General features: G+C 43.3%; 1 protein-coding gene across 6 annotated transcripts in view; it reads left to right on the top strand.

Annotated features, from left to right (window-relative positions):
* Positions 1–22330, top strand: part of LOC147027562 (MAGUK p55 subfamily member 2-like) — a 745773-nt gene that overhangs the window by 623667 nt on the left and 99776 nt on the right. For all 6 annotated transcript variants that reach the window (XM_085877071.1, XM_085877072.1, XM_085877070.1 and 3 more), the window contains one exon: positions 19145–19210. In XM_085877071.1, coding sequence (XP_085733197.1) covers positions 19145–19210 — 66 coding nt within the window. The remainder of the gene's footprint in view (positions 1–19144; positions 19211–22330) is intronic.

Here is a 22330-nt window from a genome sequence, read left to right as displayed (position 1 = left end):
TGTTCGTGGACCTTAAATATTTCATGGTGCTTTTGTGAAAACTAGATTACATTGGCACCAAGGCCAGTTTACAAATTTCTGACCTGACTATCCCTGTGCAAGGAATGACAAACTACTACACTGCGTAATCCTTGGCATGTGACTGCTTCACGAACCCGCTCTCAGACCACCAACCAACATTTTGCAGGAATCAAGGTTGTTCAATTTTAGGAAATAGGTTTAACCTTTCAAAGTCCTTGTTTGCCTGGATTCCTTTCATCCCATCATGTCCTGTGTGTGGAATCACCTTGATCTTGTTTCCACCCAAACATGTATCCTCACTCCATCGCTTCAAGGTTACAGCTCCCCACCCACCCCCATGTCGTGTTGCCTAGTTGAATGGTATAGTTGAACACCCGGGATGTTTGTGTAGTTTTTTTTTTTGAAGCATTGTCTGCCAATTTCATCCTGCATAAAAACCTCACTTTTGCCATTGTGTTTGTTTTCCACAAAATAATTTAACAACTTATACGAGTGGATAATTGACTAATGCAGGTTGCTTTGTCAATACAGTCGAAGCATCCAGATGTAAGCATCGGTCTTTGAAGCAAACACTTTTGCTTGGTTCTGAAATAAATTTGGCTCCAGATTTTTCTGTTGTTGTCGTCATGATGTAATAACTCATTCTGTGTGTTCAAATAGACCATTGTGAGACGAGTGGTTTCAGCCTTGGACTTGCAACTCGATTTTCACATCCATGGAGCTTCGTGCTTCCAGTCAATTTTAACCAAAACACACTCAACCAACCATTCTCAAATCCCGTATGACCTGGTTCACTCATCCTTTGCGGACAAAATAGCCTGTGACGTGACATGTAGGATATCTTATTTAACTGCACTGGCAGTTCTATTAAATGACAGTCCATGAGAGCTTTCACATTGGTGGCGTGTCCGAATGACAGGGCAATATAAATTCAAATATTTGGTGAAGCAATGACCCACCGATGTGTCCTCAATATGCGATGGTGAATTTAAACACTTCTAGCAACACATGTTGAAATATTGGCAACTCGCTTTGATAAATTTGGAACTGAACATCGCTGGCTGTGATGTATGACTGTTGGTGAAGGGGACGAGGGGAATGATGGGGAGGGAAATGTTCATCAAGTGGGAGGTTTATGGTTGCTATAAGAAATACATATTCGACAGATAGTGACCTCCTAACAAATATGATCATTGAAATGGATTATGTTGCCATAAATTTTGGAATTCGATTTTAGCATGGTATCTCTCTTTTGGGATTACAGTATGACAGTGGCTGGGGCTGAAACTGTTTCTGATGAATTGTCTGTGGGTGGGATCCTAGTCCAAAATTGCAACGCAAAACCCTGCCCCACATTCATGCCAGTAAACTATTGATGGCCGGGGGAGGTGTCGAGCCACGTGATGTCTCTCGGTGACTCCTGCCCACTCCATCAGTATTGCATATTTTGTATTGCACGACGGCATTTGCTCCGGACAGCTGCTATGGATTCCCAGTTGTCCAAGAGAATGGTAGATTTAGCATACATTCTCATGAAGCATTTCTAAAGGTTGCTGAATTTTTAAATATACGATATTCCACGTAAAGAAAGTTTTTTTTGTTTTTTTTCTTCCAAACAGTTCTGTCGGCGAGAAGGGTAATTGGATTCTGATTTATTATTTGGGAAATCAAGTTGTTTAAGCCATTTGCTGTGTATGTGCATTCATAATAATTGGTCTGATATTCATATACATCGTGGGACATACTTTGCTAATTCACTTCAGCTTGTCATTTTTATGAATATATGAAAAAAATAAAATCTAAATGTGAGCATTTCAACACTAATTCAATACAATGAAACTTACAATTGTTCTTTCTCGTTTTCATTTCATGGTTCCATGCTTTCAAATCACACCTTGATGAGTCTTCTCACTAATTTCTTCCAAAGATTACCAGAAAGTCCTTCGATGTGGGAGCTATGAAATACATCTTGAAGGTCCTTCACACAAGCAAGCGAAACGATACAATATAAAATGCAGAACTGTGGTCTTACTCATCAACAGGACATTGGATGAGGTTTGCTAACCACCAAGGGAAGCAAGGAGATGCTGACATTTCGGGCGTTACCACTTCCATCCACCCATCCATCCATTGGGACCCTATCCTGTGCAGAGCGTTGGTGCTGCCTAAGTAGTATCCTTGGCTATTGGGCACAATCCTGGACAGGTCGCCACTCCGACACAGGATACCAGCATGTTGGCACTTATTTTGCTGACCTCGGAAGGATGACAAGCAGTCAACCCCACCTGGTATTAATTCAACAGCAGAGCAGAATTTGAACTCAAGATCCTCGGATCCCAAGGCCACCACCCGAAGCATTAAACCAACACCAGGCACCAGGTTACCCCTTTGCCGGAGCATAAAAGAGATTGAGTAAACCCTTCTCATAACAATCCTCTCTTAAACATCAGTTTATTTAGGGTTAACACCTGAAACATCAGCTTCTTCCTGCTTCCCATGGTGGTTAGCACACGTCAATCAAAGTCCTGTTCATTTCATCGGACATTGCAATGCTATGTAAATCATTTTACCATCGAGGATCCACACATTTATATAACACAAATACAAAGCGAACACAAGAGAGTTCATAGAACATGTTACTCCATGCAGGGTTCAAATATATTCTTCAATTTAAATGAAATAATGATTTTAAAGATCGTTTAAAAAGATTTGAGAAGTTTTGCGTGATGGAAGCAATTTTATATTCACCACCCCTTTACTCCACCCTGTTTGACATGTCCAGGTACTGCTAAACTGGAGGTTCTTGGAAATGAAAAGAAGGCAATTTGTGTTCCACAGTGTCCAAATATATAATTCCATTGTTAATTAAATATAGATTATAAAAGTCATATAAATACATTGATTCCAGAATTTATTGCCATTGATGCAGCGTTCATTACACCACCTTATCTAACACGTACATTGGTTAGTCATGCCTGTTGTTTGTGTCCTTTATGACGTCCTTAAAAACATTAACTTTCCTGTTTGGAATGATTTTCAATATCGTTTGACTGCGGGGCAGAGAGTAAAAAAAATTATCTCACTCAGGGGTGCAAATTAACGGCCGCCCGGTCGCTAATGGCGCCGAACTTTTGTGCTGGGCGGGTACACAATACTGCCTTACCCGCCCGGCTGGCGAATCACCAGTGATTCCTGTTATTTTGTACAATTTGTACGAGCTTCTCCATTAGTTTTCTCAACTAGAACTACTGTTTTTGTCCGCAGAAATCTGTAGAAATCACCGGTAATTCTGCGGCGGCCATTTTGTCTGTTTTCATCTCGTTCCAAATCACGCGTGATTGCGTGAGATTTGACGGTTTGGCACGGTTTGGACGCATTTTCTCATGCCCAGGTTTAGTGGGGCAGATTAAGTCAGTGTCCCACAAGAATCTTTCAGTTGATGGTACAAGCTTCAAATTTGGTACACATGTGCTCCAGGACCCATTCTCTCAGAAAAGTACGTTACCCACGTTGAAAAACAAAATGGCCACCATTTTTCAAGATGGCCGTCTCATAAAATAGGAAAAAGGGTTTTCAGTGCTAAACGTCTATAGATAGGAACATGCTATTGATCCAAATGTGAAATAGATTGTATTTTGACTGGAGAAATATATTTTGGCACTAATATTCGAAAATGGTTCCCAGTTTTCAAGATGGCGGCCATTGCATGACTTAAAATCAGTACTTTTGTCGCTGTCTTACAAAATTATCACAGATATTGCTGGGCAACATCTGTGATCATGTATTGAGGTGATGCGGTCAAGCTCTATTACATTATGTGAATAAGAGTGATGTTAAAGCACAACCAGGGCACACTGGTGACATCACTGCTGTGAGACTCAGCATGGGGTTCAGTGTCGGCTTATAGTGTACTACTTGTAGCTGGAGTTTACTGACCTAAACTGTAGTTTGTAGTATACTTGAGTGTCCCAAATGCTATCTAATAAGCCCCTGTATATATTTCAGCTAGAAGTATAGCGAGTTGTAGTATTACACTATTAGATAGCCGCGCCTGAATTGACAGGATGTGCCAGCGTGGGAGAGCCGAGCCAAGGGTAACAGGGCTTCAGTTACCCGGAAGGTGTAGAGATCGCATGGGACTTAAATGGCACTGGATGAACGATCGGGCTCGGTGTAGGGCATTTGTATGTATGAACCTCGTTGTATCCCATATCTCAATGTGCTTATGTATTTTGTATGGTTAGGTGGTAAAAGGATAAACCCTCGGCCTTAACCTGTTCAATATGTCCACGAATAATCCGTTGAGTTGTACTCCTAAAACTGACTGGAGGAAGTGTTGCCTCTGTCAGACTGATACAAAAGAAGAGTTAAAGTCTCCTGCAACCCGTTATGAGTGTAGTTCTGATGGTTATTCCATGATAGCAAAAAAACAGCACAATTTCAGGCAATCCACCAGTTACCGATCAGGTTAGACGCATCCAGATTGGATGAAGGAGGTGGTATTGAGGATACACTGAGGTGAAACAGTGCAAAGTACCACCAAAATTGTCGCAAAATGTTTGACAGCTATAAACTTGATCGTACCACTAAAAGAGCAGCTGAAATTCAAAATGATCCAGGAGAAGGGCACTCAAAAATGCAAAGAACTAGCATGGAAGTGCAACGTTGTTTCCTATGTGAAAAGATACAACCAAAGTCAAAGTTGCGACAAGCCATGACCATGCAGCTAAATGAGAGGCTTCATGAATGTGCTCACAATCTTAATGATGGCAAGGTTTTGGCTGTCTTGAGTGGTGGAGATGTGGTTGCCCTGGAACTGAAATACCACTACTCTTGCTTAACAGCTCTGTATCATAGAGAGAGGGCACACATTGCAGCCAAGAACAAAGAAAAAGTCCAGTCAACCCAAGAAAAGGAAGTCTTCCCTTTGGTGTTCTCTGAATTTCTTACCGATGTCATTGAGACAAGAAACAGCAGTGATGGGCCTGTTTTGTTTCGACTTGCTAACTTGGTGAGTCTTTACAAGGAAAGACTTGAACAATTTGGAACAGATATACCTGATGTGAACTCTACCAGATTGAAAGAAAAGCTTTTGGCAGAGATACCTGTGTTGGAAACCTGCAAGGATGGACGTGATGTTTATTTGACTTTCAAGAAGGATGTAGGTCCTGTCATGTCAGAAGCATCAACCGACTCTGATGCCATCATTCTCGCCAAAGCTGCCAAGATATTGCGTAGGCACATGCTTGATCACAAATGTAAATATGAGGGCAATCTTCATGAGACTTCAGCATACGATTCATTACCTCCAGCTTTGCTCCAATTTGTCTGCATAATTGAGCATGGAGCAGACATAAAGTCTCAACTGAGGTTTCGAGCAACTACAACTGACCTGGCTATGGCTCAGCTCCTTCAATACAACTGCTTTGCCAAATACAAAGAAGGTGCTGCCACACACAGGCATTCCAGAGACAGAGAAACCCCATTTCAGGTCAACATCGGGATGTCTGTTCATGCTAAGACAAGAAAGAGACACCTAGTAGAAATGCTCCATGACCATGGTCTCAGTATTCCATATGATCGAGTACTCGACATATCAGCTTAGCTGGGAGATGCAGCTGAAGCCAGATATGTAGAGGAAGGTGTGGTTTATCCTCCCAAACTGAAAAAAGGTCTTTTCAGCACATCTGCAATGGATAACATCGACCATAATCCCTCTTCCACAACGGCGACCACATCATTCCATGGAACCAGCATATCCATCTTTCAACATACAACATCAGGAAATCAAGGAGAAGTACGGGAACCAATTCTACTTAAGAATACCAAAGTAAAGAAAGTCCCAGAAATCCCCGACTCGTATACAAATGTCTATCCTGCGTTCTTCACAACAAAGAACCCTTCTCCTCCAAAAGGCAAAGTTACATATGAATCTCTGCCAAGTCTCTCCCTAACCAATGAATATGAGTGGTTGCAGAAGATTAGCCTCAAACAAGAAGTACATGACAATGTTAACATCACTTAGTCAGCCCATCATGCAGAGAAAAAGAAAGGTCTTGCATTTGAAGTGAGTATAACAGCACTTCTGCCCCTCCTTCATGATGAAGCTCACTCAGTTGCCACTGTAAGGCACTCCATGAACAAAGTCAGGGATACTATTGCACACCTCAACCGAGGACAGGTCGCTGTGATAACTGCAGACCAGCCTATTTATGCACTTATCAAACAAGTCCAGTGGCACTGGCCTGACCTGTACGGTGAGGATAAATTTGTTGTCATGTTTGGGGGCCTCCACATAGAGATGGCTGCTTTAAGGTCTCTTGGAACCCTACTTCAAAGCAGTGGGTGGACAGGTGCTCTTGTGAAGTCTGGGTGGCTTCTTCTGGAATGGCAGAGTCCTTTCTTTCTGCCTCAAGTGTCACAAGAACACGCCATATGCACCAAGTTACAGCGTGTTGCCTCTACATGCTCCAAAAGGAAGCATATGAGCATCATTGTGTAGAAGAGAATGAAGAAGCTCTGGATTTTGATGACTGGTGTGAGAAACGCAGAAAAGAGAGTCCTCAATTTCAATTCTGGGATCTTGCGCTGTCAATGGAATTGGTGACGTTCTCCTTAGTCAGGTCTCTCAGGGAGGCCAACTTCGGTTTGTATTACGAAGCACTGGCTGCTCTTATCCCCTTGTTTTTTGCAAACAACAATGTGAACTATGCCAGATGGCTTCCCATCCATCTTAGAGACATAGTCACTTTGGAACACACTCACCCTGAGGTCTTTAATGAATTACAACTGGGAAATTTTGTGGTACACAAGACTAACAGGGAGTTTTCTGGCTTGGCCATTGACCAAGCACCTCAATGCAGTAGTGAAAGGTGATGGTGGTGCCATTGGGCTTACTGAGGTTCCAGCTGCACTGAGTAGGTGGATGGTGTCTGGACCAGAAGTTAGCGTGATAATATCACAGTACGAGTTGGCGTCACTGGCCAAAGTGGCAAATGAAGATATCACGCACCATGAGCAAACCAGCCTATCTCAGAAATCCTTCTCTGACAAGGTCCAGAAATTGTTTGGTGAAATTAAGGATCTGGGCAATTCTTTTCAGGAAGAATCAAAAGACCTACTCACATTGGACTATAAAACCATCGTGCATCCCAGTACTGCTGAACTTGTAAGGACTCACCTTGAGAAAAGTGAAGTTGCCTTCCGATAATTTTTCAATGGTCTGGGTGACGGAGCTTCCCTCTATAAGCCCATCAAAAAGAATAAAGCAGACTTCTTTCGCCAAGAGGCAGTTGCAACTTCTGGCGACATGAAGCAGCAGGTACTCAAAGATGATTGCCGTCTGTTCTCGCAACTCTTTATATCCTGCCAAGCACGAGAGTGTGACCTGCTTGAGTTTTTCCAACATGAAAACCAGTCTTTCCCTGCGGCGCTGAGTGTCAGTGGGAAACTCCACACTGGTCAGAAGTCGCAACTTGCAAAAATTCCGGAAGCTACAGTTACTCCTCCCGACACTAGACCAGGATGTGATGCTGTTATCATTGATGGGTCCTCTCTTGTGTATTCATTGCCGCCAAAGACATCAAAGACCTTTGAGGAATATGCTGTCCCAGATGTGGTTCCAAAGATTCAGATGAACTCATCGAATTTCGCGAGGACAGACAGTTTTTGATGTTTATTGGACTTCCAGCCTGAAGGCTGAAACAAGATCAAAAAGAGGCAAAGGGGATCGACGCCGAGTGATGGAGAAAACCAAGCTGCCACCTAACTGGAAAAGTTTCCTGAGATACAACAACAACAACAAGACAGAGCTCTTTGGGTTCCTTGCTGACAAGATAGTGACCATGTGTCCTGACAATGTCGTTGTTGTGACCAAAGGAGATCAGGCTCTTTCCAAAAGATCCATCAGTCTTGATGGCTTAAGTCCTTGCAACCACGAGGAAGCCGACTCCAGAATCTTCACTCATGCTCTTCATTCAGCCAAGCAACAGGTGACGTCTATGTTGATTTATGCATGTGACACAGATGTTCTCGTTGTTGCAGTCAGTGTTTTTGTTACCCTCCAAGATGCAGGCATGGAAATGCTGTGGGTTGAATTTGGCCAGGGTCAGTTCATCAAGTGGTTGCCAATTCATGACATGGTGGCAAATCTTGGCCCAGACAAATCCAGTGGCATGCTGTTCTTTCACGCCTTCACTGGCTCTGATATTGTCAGCTTTTCGTGGAAAAGGCAAAAAAACTGCATGGCAGGCATGGGAGGTTTACCCTCAAGTGACTCCCGTCTTCAAGAAGTTGTCAGTACCCACCAGTCGTGGAAAATGCAGACTATAGCGTCCTTGAGAAGTTTGTCGTCACCATGTATGACAAGAACAGCACTATGGACAAAGTGGATGAGGCAAGACTGGACTTGTTCGCTCGGAAGCAAAGGTCTTATGATGCCATTTCACCGACAAGCGCAGCTCTCGTACAGCATGTCAAACGGTCTGCCTACTCAGCAGGCTGCATATGGGGCCAGGCAACGGTGTGCAAAATGCAAACTGAAAGCCCTGCTAACTGGGGGTGGCAGAAAGATGGTGAGGTCTGGCAAGTCTTTTGGACGACCCTTCCACCCATTTCCCAGAGTTGTCAGCAGTTAACAAAATGTGGCTGCAAGACGGAATGCCGAGGGCGATGTAAATGCTATCGCTTCAGTCTCAAGTGTACACAGTTGTGTGCATGCAAATGTGAGGACTAAATGATTGACTAATCCACCACGTGATTCAAAAGATAATAATTTCCTGCTGTATATGCTATATTATTCTTCATTTTTTTTTTCTTTTTGCAAAATGGAGTGCGAAAAGAGCCTGTCGTCATTTAATTCCGGCCATATCATCTTAGTTTTCAATCATTACGATTTTGTAAGTGCAGAAATGGATTTTTCTAACTCAAAAACATATATTTTGATGCATAGAACGTTAAAATAGCATTATTCCATCAAAATTTAGCTCAAACACAGACTCAAACCACTTCAAATGGTGGCCATCTTGTTTTTCAACGTGGGTAATGTACTTTTCTGAGAGAATAGGTCCTGGAGCACATGTATACCAAATTTGGTGCTTGTACCACCAAGTGAAAGATTATTTCAGTAATCTACTGCACGAGTTGCAGTGTTGGGCACAAAAGTGATAATCTGCTAACAGATAATTATCGAAGTTAACTTTTTTTATCAGACTATTATCGGAAGTTAACTTCCATTTATCGTTATTAGGCCATCAGCTGTAAGCTGTATCGTGCAATTTCGTTCCACTCATCGGGGGGGGGGGGGGTGGGGGGTAGACAAAGCTAGAGTCCCTTTATAGAGAGAGTAGCGACATAGAGGGTCCAGAAAAATCTAGTCACGTGATTGCGTGGAGCCATTTTGAGTCCATCGCGGACAGGATCGGACTCATATCGGTCAGCGTTTTAATGTCCCCGCTGTACGCAGCGTTCTCATTTGTGTTTTACATCAATTTTACGTCAAAATGACAGGTTATTGCACATTTGGGTGCACAGATAGAACGGAGAAGGGATTCAAGATGTATAGATTTCCATCAGATGCTAAAAGACAGAAAATCTGGGAGAACAGTCAGTCGTGTTGGATGGAAAGCAACTTCTTCGTCAGTTCTCTGCCAGGTCAGTGTGATGGTGGTAATGGTCCCATATGCGTATATTTGTGTGCTGCGAGTGAGACTGGCCTTTGCTTTGGCTTTCCAGCTTGTTATCCATTGCTCGTGGATTAATTAGCACTTGAAGGGGAAGGCATCTTTATTTAAAATTAAGTTTGAGTTCGAGTCTTCGAGCTAGATCAATTAATATAGGGTCTCGATCATGTCTCCAAAGTCAGACTCATAGTCAAAGTCAAAGTCACACTAAAGTCAAAACAAAGACGAATGAACGGAGAACGGATCCGGGCTAACACGGCCTTTCACAATGGTCTCTGAGACCTTCGTAAAACAAATAATAAAATACGTTTTTTTTTTTTTTGTACTTTCACATGGAAGATATGATTATTGTCATTCAAATTTTCAGTGATGCTTCGGAAAGAATTTGCGAGAAACCAAATCATGACAGTTAAACAGTTGTATTCCACAACTGAGAAAGAGGGGGGGTGCATGCATTGAATGTATGTATTTGTCTCTGTTGATTTGAATGTGTGAGGACATTAACTTTTGTTTGTCTGTGTGTGACTTTCAATTTATAATTTGTATGTGTGTGCATTAGTACATGCGTGTATGTGTGTGATTGTAAATATGTAATTTGTATATGTATTGGAGATAGAGATAGAGATAGAGAGATAGAGAGATAGAGAGGAAATGAGGGGGCCGGGTGGGGTGGGCTAATCTATTTTTGGTGGGATTAATATATGATCGGCAACATGCAGCAAAGTTTAGATTAATAATTTAAATATGAAAATTAAACAAACACAAATATATACCCACACACGATAAACAAGGTCAAACAACTGCAGGAATACAAAGATAACTGTTAACATTGTATTGTACATGTACAAGCAGGGAGGTGGGAGTTCGAGTCTTGCTCTCGCCTCCCTGAAATTAAAATGAGGCTGAAATAAGCAGCACGTGGACTTGTCTAGTTCATTCCTTCTTTGTCATGGTTCTAAATGTCTGTGGCTGTTAAATCACAACCAGCTCTGTGAATTTCTTCTTTATCATATGGCTCTTAGTTGTCATAAATCTTCTAGTTTGTCATCTTCACATAATTTGTTCATTATCAACATGGAAAAGACCATTCCCATCTCTCATACATCGAGAACATAATGGAACACACGGTTCAATGCACAAGCGCCATACGGCGGCTCCGCACGCGCACCGCACTAAATGGACTCAAGATGGCGTCAAATCGTTAGTTGTCGCAACTCGATCGAAAAAGGGACTCCAGACAAAACCTTGATAATCTGATACACACTCAGCCTGTCATCCTTCCGAGGTCGGCGAAATGAGTACCAGTTCCAGTGTGTGTTCTGGTCGAGGGGCACTGCATCAGCGACACAGTCGAGCTTCAAGAAATGAGAGCTACCCCGGCAGCTAAGCTGCCATACGACCACCACCACCACAACGAAATTGTGAATTAAAAATAAGCTGTTTCCATTGCCTTTCTTATACATTGATTTTATTGCGTTGTTTCCATAATTGTAAATATAGTCTGAGTTGGTTAAAAAGATATACCAGTATGTCTATTTGGATCAACTATATCGAAGAAGGATTTCATAAAAATGTGGCAAAAGCTATAACTGTACGAGAAATACTGATTTCAATTAATAATAATATTAAAATAAAATCATTCATAATAATTTTTAATTCACAATTTCGTTGTGGTGGTGGTGTTCGTATGGCAGCTTAGTCTTCTTATGGCAGCAAAATCAAAATTCATTGCAAACTCTTTAAAAGCTGTCACGTGGTCAATAGTTTTTCCCTAATTAGTTTTCAATATCGATTAAATTACTATTTTTTTGTAAATAAACAACATAAATAAATGTTTTGAAGTGGGGGGGGGGGAGGGGTAATCTGAAATCGTAGGGGGTGGGATGAAATCGATTTCAAGTTATCCCCGAGGGTAACTTGAAATCTTCACACCGGCACTCTCGGCTAAACGTCGTTCGTGACCGTCTAAGACGAGCCATTTGTTGACACTTTCTCTCCATTATCCCATCTTACAGACGTAAAACGTTTGACTTCTTTGATCGCTACATTGTCCTGGTAAATAATACACGGGGGAGCGTCCTCACTGGCCATATTCATCAAAAACCGCCGATCAGCTGCCGGTGATTTCCTCCCTGCAGGAAGCTGCCGTCTTGGACAACTCAGCTGGTCACATGACAGTCTGACGTAATTTGCATACGATGTCAGCTGATCTATTGGCTGGCGAAGCGTCACGTGGCCCACATGTGATCCAAGTTCAAATGAGAGAACGTTGGGAATGCATCGATTTTGAAGATGAAAATACACAATCATTGCAGCTATTCGAGTGGAGAGCTTTTGCATACGTATGTATTTGGATATATATAGGATCATATTGTCAAGGTTTTGTCTACCCCCCCCCCCCCATGAGTGGAACGAAACTTGATTTTCAAGCACTTTCTAGGCTGATGGCCTATATCGGACCAGTTAACTTCCGATAACTCGAATTTTTTCGTCCGATAACATTTTTATCGTTTCCGGGTCGCATTTCGCCGAACTAATTATCAAGGAGGAGAAAAATGTACATGATTATAGATTACTTGTTTTCCAAGATAATGCTGAATCAGGCCGCCGCGTGAAGAAAAATGGAAGAAGAAGAGGAAGACGACGACGACGACGAAGAAGAAGAAGAAGAAGAAGAAGAAGAAGAAGAAGAAGAAGAAGAAGCCTTCAATGGCGACTTCCTCAGCCATGCGGCTGCTCCGCTCTGCAGGTACTGGGTTTGGTCAAGGTTGGGAAACGTACAGATCGGTTAATTCAAACACAAGGACGGTCTAACCTTCGGCAGAGCGACGGACAATCGGACATGAGTGTTGAGGCGTGGAGATACCGTCGCGGAAGAAGAAGAAGAAGAAGAAGCCTTCAATGGCGACTTCCTCAGCCATGCGGCTGCTCCGCTCTGCAGGTACTGGGTTTGGTCAAGGTTGGGAAACGTACAGATCGGTTAATTCAAACACAAGGACGGTCTAACCTTCGGCAGAGCGACGGACAATCGGACATGAGTGTTGAGGCGTGGAGATACCGTCGCGCCATGTTTGTAACTGTTCTCGGTGTGTTTGTCAGGTCGGGCCTCTCAGTTTTTTTTAATAACGGTGTCTTCCTGTTTGTGTGCGCAGCGTCCGCCGACCTATTCCCATTGCTCTTTCGGTAAGAAATGGACATTAATTTGTTTGTTGGATTCACATTGTGTCCTTGACCCGTCCCGTTTACCTCCCAATGCATGTTGGACTCCGTCCGGTTAACCGTGCTGTGTGTGACGACTCGTACACTCCAAAAAGATGCAAAATGCTTATTTTATTCTTGGGTTTAGCATAAATAAGCCTTTTCTATGGGTTTTGAAGCTTTTTCCTTGTTTTTTTTTTAATTTTATGTTAGAAAGTAGTTATCATTATCGGATTTTCGTTAACTTCCGATAACTTTGTATTATAATTACCGGATTATCGTTATCGAAGTTAACTTTTTCGTTATCTGTGCCCAACACTGCCAGGTTGGTTAAATGAGTGAATTTGGGTGAATGAGTGAGTTTGATGAGGCTTTTGGGTTGATGAGTGAGGTTCGATGAATGAGTGAGTTTGATGGGTGAGGTTGGGTGAATGGGTGAGGTTCGGTGGATGGGTGAGGTTGGGTGAATGGGTGAGGTTCGGTGGATGGGTGAGGTTGGGTGAATGGGTGAGGTTCGGTGGATGGGTGAGGTTGGGTGAATGGGTGAGGTTCGGTGGATGGGTGAGGTTGGGTGAATGGGTGAGATACTGTGGATGAGTGAGTTTGATGGGTGAGGTTGGGTGAATGGGTGAGGTTCGGTGGATGAGTGAGTTTGTATGTGATGTTGGGTGGACGAGTAGTACCCCCACCATTGTCCATCATCCACAACCCGCTCCACCCCATCGTCCATCAGCCACAACCACCCCGTCACCCACAAAAATGCCCCCCAGCACTACTCACAACCCCCCTGCCCTCCCCCCATCATCCACACAAAAATAGTCCCCCCCATCACCCACAACCTCCTCCTCCCTGCATCATCCCCCACCCCCACCCGACTCATCAAACTCACTCATCCATCCATCCAACTCACTCATCCACCCAACCTCCTCCATCAAACTCACTCATTCTTCAAACCTCCTCCATTAAATTCACTCATCCAACCAACCACACTCATCCAACCAACCACACTCATCCAACCAACCACACTCATCCAACCAACCACACTCATCCAACCAACCACACTCATCCAACTCACTCATGCGAGTATATTAAAAGTGTTTGATATCAAATTTGTGACTTTTGTCTTTATTTTATCAGGCCGGTAGAAATTCTGCTGGGCTGGTAGCTTTTTCTAGTCATCGGCCCTGCTGGCCAGTGGATAAAAATGTTAATTTGCACCCCTGTCGCTCCTTTGCGCAAGTGCGATCGGGACAAATTCAGAGACGAACACTCTTAAATGACAACGTGTGCCCCGAAATGTAGTTATTTCATCCCCTCTTCCTGTCCAGGCTGGAGTTCCTCAAGGTCGCGTTCTGGGTCCTGTTCTTTTTCTAGTTTTCATCAATGATCTCTCTGACTCTCTGGAAAATCCTCTTTATCTATTTGCTGATGACTCCACCCTCTGCTTTACCATCTGTCATTCCTCAGACTGGTATGCAGCAGCTTCTTCGCTCACTGCAGATCTGGGTAAAATCACATGTGGAACATGTCTTTCAATCTGGACAAATCCTTCTGTGGGAATCAAATCCACTCTCACTATGTCTCTCTGAAAGGACCGTTTAACCCCCCCCCCATCCACTTTCTCAACAATCCTCTGGAAGAAGTCCTTTCTTTCAAGCTTCTGGGTCTCACTATCTGATATGACCTTTCCTGGGAAAGTCACATTTCAAACCTCGACTCCAAAGCCAGTCGCCGACTGGGAATCCTCCATCGTGCAAAGTCCTTCTTCAGCCCACCTGAGCTCCTGACCACTTACAAAGCTTTCGTCCGCAGCCTGATGGAGTACTGCTCTCCGCTCTGGGCTGGTGCTTCTGCCTCCCACCTTTCTCGGCTTCACGCTGTGGAAACCAAGTAAAGGCATTTCAGATCATTGGCATCTCTCGCGATGAGGCTGAGTCTTTGGACCTCTCACTCTCTCACCGCAGGCTGGTCGGTGGTCTTTCTGTATTCTACCCTCTCCTCTCCGGCCTCGCCCCCCCCCCTGCTCTCTCTGTGATTTGTCCCCACCACATTTCTGCAGGTCGCTCAAGGTCCGCCAACAACCCCCTTCTGGTAAAACTACCAAAATCACGAATCACTGCTCACCTTCACTCTTTCGTTCCTCTTTTTTTTCCCCACCTTTGGAATAAACTCCCTCACTCTGATCAATCCCATTCTTCCCTTCTGGCCTTCAAAACAGCTGTTCAACACCACCTCTCATCACTCCATCCAAGTCCTCGATCTTTTGTACCCCCGATAATCCACCCAAGCCCACCTCCTTCAAATTCCCTGTTTTCCTTCCTGAAAGTCCCTGTAATGTCCATCTTGTTCACCCCGTGTTCCCCGCCCCATCCCTCTCCCTTCCACAGATCTTCTGACATCTCTGTTCCCCACTGTTTTATCCTTCCCACTCCCGCCCCTCATGTCTCATGCCCCCTTTGCTGTGTGTTGTGTGTTCGCTCTCATATGAGCCTCGACAAGGTATACAAATAAAAATAAAACAGCAGATTTGTTTTCCGATTCATGTTGCGATTCCTGTTCAAAATATAAACGTCCTGGCTACCTTCATGTGCACCCTGCGGTGATCACTACAGAGACCCAAGATGGACTCCAATATTTGGAAACATAACAGCAAATTACTTTTTGTTTTGATTCGTTTCAGGATGGAATATCTCCATTCTTGCTATTGCCCATCTTTTGAATGATGAGACATTATTGTTACATCTCTTATAATGCCAAGCTTGCACACTAAAAACTCAGCTCGCCGTCACGCGATCCCTATGAAATTGCTGTGGAACTTAGCGGACATGCCGACAATGTTTGGGAAGTCTTGGCGTTCCATAGTACCACTTGCATTTTGCACAATGCATATTTTTGTCATTCTCCGTGTACGGTCTGTCGTCTGCTACCAGCTATGTTGTACTGCTATCCCGTGCGTGTGCACGGGTATCGCTCGTCTATCAGTATTTGAAGCCCTTTCTTCTTTTCTTCTTGCATATGGCTGATATGGATTGTGCTTAAAGTTTAATGTCCAGGTTCTGTAACCATGTTGCTGTCTCAGTGGTGAGTTGGTGGAGGGATAAAAATCCTCCCGATAACTGCCGCAAGCGACAGTGCGACATGATATGCTCCATCGTCTGAACTCCTCCGCAGTCACAGAGTGCATCCGGCCTCATCCTCCATCGGTGGAGGGTGCTACCGGAACGACCATGTCCAGTGCAGAGCCTGTTGAGGGCTGTCCATTGCCTACGTGGGAGTGTGAAACCGGATGGAGCACTGGTTGGATCATGTTTTAATACGTTTATTAGGAGCTGTGGCAGCCTCTCAGCCGGCCCTCCACAATTCGGCTTCGCTTTGATGAGCTCGGCATGGTTCCATTGTGGTTTTCAGGACTTGAGGAGACAGCACAGATGTTCAGTGAGGAGGTGTTGGGCTGGAATTTCAGTTGCCAAAATGCGGCTGAAGTATCAGGATGACAACACATCCCTATGGATGGCTGGCGGAGCAATGTTGCAGAGGATAGGAAGCCACTCACTCTTTGTTAAATTGAGGGTTCCAGACACTGTTCTCATTGCGGTGTTTAGCTGAACATCGATGGCCTTCGTACGGGCACCCGCCGACCAGACTGGTGCGCAGTACTCTGCCGTCAAGTACATGAAGCCCTTTGTGCTGACAGCAGGGAAAGTGTTTCTTCCTGGGACATGGACAATCCCACAATGAACTGCTCAGGACAGCAGTAGAAAACGCACAGAGTTCATGTTGTAGTAGAATGACCAAGCCTGGTGTTGGCTCAGTGGTTAGGGTGGCGACTTGGGATCCTTGGGTCCTGAGTTCAAGCCCCGTTGGCCGCTGAATTAATACACCAGGAGATTGACTCAGCCTGTCATCCTTCCGAGGTCGGCAAAATGAGTACCAGTATACTGGTAAGGGGGACACTGCATCAGCGGCATAGCCGCGTCCCAACCAATGATGCAACCAGCAGCCACAGGCTGCACTCGATCGAGAGAGAGAGTAGAATGACCTTCACATGAGCAAAACCACTTCATCTTGCTCATAAAAGTGACACAGGATCACTTGTTATCGAGACCAGTTGGAGCATTTGTCACTTTGTGGCCGATCTTCATTGCGTGTCTGTGGGCAGCTGCAATGAGTATATCCAAGTACAAAATGTCAGTCGTTGTATAATGCTTCAACTATTAGCCAAAATTCCAGGTCCGGTTCTCAACATTTCCTCTTTTACACAATGATTATTTTATTCATTGAAATAGGGTGTGGCTTGGAAGTCAGGTTGGACTGTTGTTACTCTTATTCCCCTGTGACAGAAGCAAAGTTTTTCCAAAAGAACAAATTTTTTATATTCTTTTTCTGAAATCAAAACTCCAGACTTTTTTGTGTACTTATGTCACTGTGGTGATGACCCTGTGCCTTCCACACTGTTCTCCCCACTCCTCATCTTCCCTCTCACCACCTCCCACCCACTGGATTGATGAACTAATAAATTGGATTAATGGGATGTTGATGCAGTACAGATAGGGGCCAAATGGCCTCATCCCTTGTGAAAGTCTACATAATAAATATTAATTGTGTGCAACATTTCCATCGCTGAGAATTTACCTCTGACCAGGTCACTACCCCATCACATGTCGTGCAGAAACAACCCTCAGCTCGGACAAGAATATATAATTTGGCGAGGGCTCTGGCACACAATGACCAACTCATTTTGAGAGATGCCATGGGATATTCCCTACCGTGCTCATCCACCATTGGATGCTCACAGTTGGCTCAAGCTCTCTTCCAGACTCTATGATGTATTGCACTTCCCGGGAAGCACCAGGATGGTTGTTTATCGCCAGGACAGGAATTGAACCCAGACTAGACAGGGCAAGGGCAAGTTCGTGCTACCACTTAGCTCACCTGCCATCTTCAGATTGCATTTCGACATCCAGCAGCACAAAAATGTATGTCGTGTTTCCAATATTGTCGACCACGTCCGTCGCCAATATAATATTTGAACAGATGAATGTTACATTGATTGCACATGTCGAAGCGTGACAGAAAATGGTAGTTTGGCTGTCTGAGTGTTACATCTGAGAAAGATAATTATAAACACTAGAAACACCCTTTCCCTTCTCGAGCAGCCTTGGGGTGTGGGGAAAGGGGTTGGAATGCATTAATTAATTGATTAGATTATGGGGTCAAGAGATCAAAGGTCATGTCAGGTAAAAATGTCACCTTTGAGAACAGCTGAAGGGATTTAAATCAAATGTGGTACAAGTAATGTATAATGATGTAATAATGTGAGTTGAGGCATATCTCTCGATGTCACGACATTGAAGAGTGCCCTTCTAGTTTTTTTTAATGATTTTCAGACAGACAGACAGACACACACCAAAAATTGCCTTGTTATACATGACTTGGGGTACTTGACATTGCCTGGTGCTATTTTTAAGAATTCAATTTTTGTTTTGTTTTGTCGAGGCCAAAAACACTTCTCGGCTTCCACTAAGGAATGGGGTTGGGGATGATTTTATATTACCTTTCACAAAGTTACAAAGTCTTACATAGTCACTATTAGAACAATTAAAAATAAAAAAATCCAACTTTTTTATCAGAAATTTTTTTTTCTTTTTTTTCCCCCCATGAAACACTCCTTGCCACTCACTGATGAACCCCCATAGGTTTGACGAAGATATGTATGGGCATCTCTGAGAAATATGCCGACAGACAGACAGACGTCTCTCATTGTATCGATAGTTTATCGTATCGATGGTGTAGATCGTCGGACGAATGCAATTATTGGATGAATGATTGAGTTTGTATGAAGCTCCATGAATGCGAAATTTTGCTGTTAACAATTAAACACTGCAGTCGCCTAGTCGAAGCACATTGTTCACGAACCATGTCCCTTGACAAGATTTCCCAATTCGTTTGGAATTGGCAGAACGGAGTCATCATCCACATCAATGATAAGATAGATAGATGTACGTGCTAGAACATGATATGACATCATTACTGTTGTGCCGTTCGCACGAGGGTTCGTCGGTAGCATTTTACCCTAAAATTATTTATATATATATATATATATATATATATATATATATATATATATATATATATATATATATATATATATATATATATATATATATATATATATATATTTCCTTCAAGCCTTCATATTATGCCCTGGTATAATCTGTGCCACTCTCTGCTTCCCGGCTGCACAGGAAACCTGTGTGGAGTGAGGGGGAAGAAGAAGAAAAGAATGATGTATGTTTCAACAAAGAATGCAGGTAAGAATACTCCCTTTGTGAAATGCTGCATTGTTTTGTTTGTTTAATTGTTATATCTTCGGAGAAATGTGCTGCTTGTTTCAAACAAGAAAGTTTAAAGCATGATATGTGTAGTGTGTTGAGCTACTCCCCAACTATGTAATTTGTAACAAATGTCAATGTAAACAGTCAGGTGCACATTGGACACACTTAGGTTTTGCATATTATGTAGCAGTTACTTACGACCTTTGGTTTAACAATCGTATTGGACAAACCACTTCAGCGATAAAGCTTGGTGTTGGCTTTACGGTTAAGGTGGCTGGCTTATACTATCTTAGGATCTTGAGTTTGAGCCCTTGTGTGCTGATAAATACCATTAGTTGGGTTGATTCAGCCAGCTGTCATCCTTCGGAGGTCGGCAGAACGAGTACCGGCTTATCTAGAAGCAGTAGGCACTGCATCGGCAACACAGCCACATTACCAGCAACGATGCAACCAGCAGCCACAGGCTAACGAACACACGTTGCGTGTGAAAAGACCTTGGATATATGTCAACGTATTATCTGCGTGTAGTGCTGCTGGATGTGACAACCAAACAAAAGAGATGCAAAACACTTGGAAAGTTCCAGACCGTGTGCTGTTGTGGCTTATTGTTCTCTTACGGGTCGCTGCCTGGACCACGTGTACGGAATGTACTACGACCATTTATGCTGTTAGGCACAAATCACCACCTTGTGTAACAACCCAGCATGAAACAAGCAGCTTCAGGGTTCACACGCAGCGCAAACATATGGCTTGCGAGAGCTTGGTGTTTTCCTTCTCGTGCAAGATTGAATATATTATCACTTGGCATTATCTCATCAGACTGCCAGCAAATTGTCTCACCCCCTCCCCTTACCTCTCCACCTTCCCCCCTTCTCTACAGACCGATTTAAATTGTTATATTCTTCCTCCAGTCGAGTTAAATACACTTTTAATTAACGTGGTATTCGTTGGCTAAACATTTACTCCTGTTCGAGCATATATTTAGAATAGGAATTACGAAATGGATTGTAAAAATCACAACAGCAGAGCAATTCATAAAAACGGTTTCTTATACCATTGCCATCACAAACACAATTAGCATAATTACAGCAAGAGGTTAATGAGGCATGAATATAATAAAAACTTCTACATAGCCAGGCTTCAAGGATAAAAGGAAATGCTTGCAGCCCTTGAGAGTGGTTCCCGACATGCCAGCACATTCGACGCACAATTTGCATGTATTCCGAGCCAGTTGCATCTTCACTCATCAACACACTTTCTGTGGCTTTCAAGATGGCTGTACATTATTTATTTATTCTGCACAGTGAACATGGCTCGTGGAGGAACTTGTGGGACAAAAACTTAGGAAACGATGTACATCTGCATGAATTATGAGGACATCATGGCAGGATGGCTGAGAGCAGAGGTTCTCATACTGTGGTCTGTGAGCTCTATTGAGGTGGTTCGCATCAAGGTTGTGGAACAATTGGGAATAACTGTACTTGACTCTGCAAAATGAGCTGGTTCTTGGAAAAAAAAAAAAATTAAAATGATATCGAAGTACATCTTGTTGCTCTCAAGAGAGTAGGTGAGATATTGCCGGTCCCATGGCCAAATTACAAACTCCTGCCCCAACATACAGAGGGTATTGTATCATCTGCACAGTCACACCCTCAGCCAATGATGCTCCCCCACAGCCTTGTGCTGCTTAGGGAAGAAGAAGAAGAGACCGAAGAGTAATCAATGTAATGCATGACATTTTAACCTCGGATCCCAGCATTAGATCCCAGCATTACGAGCAATGTGTTCAGTTGGAAAGAACAAATAAGACAACCTGCAGCTTGCACATTATGATCAAATATAGTTGTCCATAACTCCCTTGTGGGATGCTGTGGAGGTAGCACCTCCACAGGTGGTTTTTTTTTTTTTTTTTTTTTTCTTTTCTTTTAAATAGGGGAGGGGGAGTAGTATCATGTTTAGGAGGTATGAAGTACAATATTTAGGAAGAAAGCCGCAAAACAAGGAACACACAGACAAAAGAGACACATTTTTCACAGCAGTTATCTGAGGATTCGGCCTTGAACAACACAAAAACAAATTCGACAAATACAGCACAACAAGGTGCGACTTAACTTGGAATATTGGAAGGAAACACAAACAGCAACACAGAGACGAAGATGTAACAGAAAAATACGACGGGTCCATTTCAAAAAAAAATTTGCTTTAATGAGGTTTAAGCGGAAGCCACAAATTTGACGAACACGTACAAAAATCCCCGAACCGGAAGTCCAAAGGCAGTGAAGCACCTTTCTATCATGATGCAGATGGAGGTCAAACTGGACATCTATCAGCATTACTTGGTGGATATTAAAGACACCACTGTGTATTTTACAAAGAGGCGGCGAGTTATCGCCAATGCTCCGAATGGATTCAAAATTCCAGCCCAAATCGGTTCCAGTCAAACATCAGGCTTGGCCTGCCGGTTTGTGAAAGACTGACCGAAGCCTGTTGTCAGTGTGATGCAGTAACACGCAATACAGTGGAAATCAACGTACTTTTTTTCAAGGTAGAGTGATGCAATTACCATGATAAAACGTCATTATTTTTAATGCGAGTGAAATTGTGACCTCATGTGGTTTCAAGGCCAATAGACGTACGCAGGCTGTGGAGTTGTGCAGAAGAAATGAAGAACATTTTGTTGTTCGATTATTATTTTATTTTTTTTTAACATGGTCGAAGGCTCGTGGTGGAGGTGCAACACATCACGCACACGAGCAAACAAATATGTTAGACAACATCAGACTTGCTTCAGACAAACACAACTGTTGACCTTGAGCATACCAACACATCATCTTGGGGCATTCTGGGTACCAGTGACACTATCTTTGTAACGTCGCCTTTCTCTCCGCAGTCAGTGGTGTGATCAGAGAGAAATCCATCTATCCCCCCCTCTTTCCCAGCACTCATGTGACACCCACCGGCAGGGTTAATAGATTGCTAGATGAAAAATAATTCGAGAATTAGATCTCAAAGAGGATATCAATACATGTGTGTGTGAACCAGCATTCCCATTTGGACAAGGCCTGTCCATAATAATAATGTCCCTCAGGCATTTGC

The sequence above is a fragment of the Eptatretus burgeri genome, chromosome 4 (assembly GCF_056783735.1).
Source record: "Eptatretus burgeri isolate ZD-2024b chromosome 4, Ebu_testis_v1, whole genome shotgun sequence".
NCBI lineage: Eukaryota > Metazoa > Chordata > Myxini > Myxiniformes > Myxinidae > Eptatretus > Eptatretus burgeri.
This window is presented reverse-complemented; position numbering and strand designations above follow the sequence as displayed.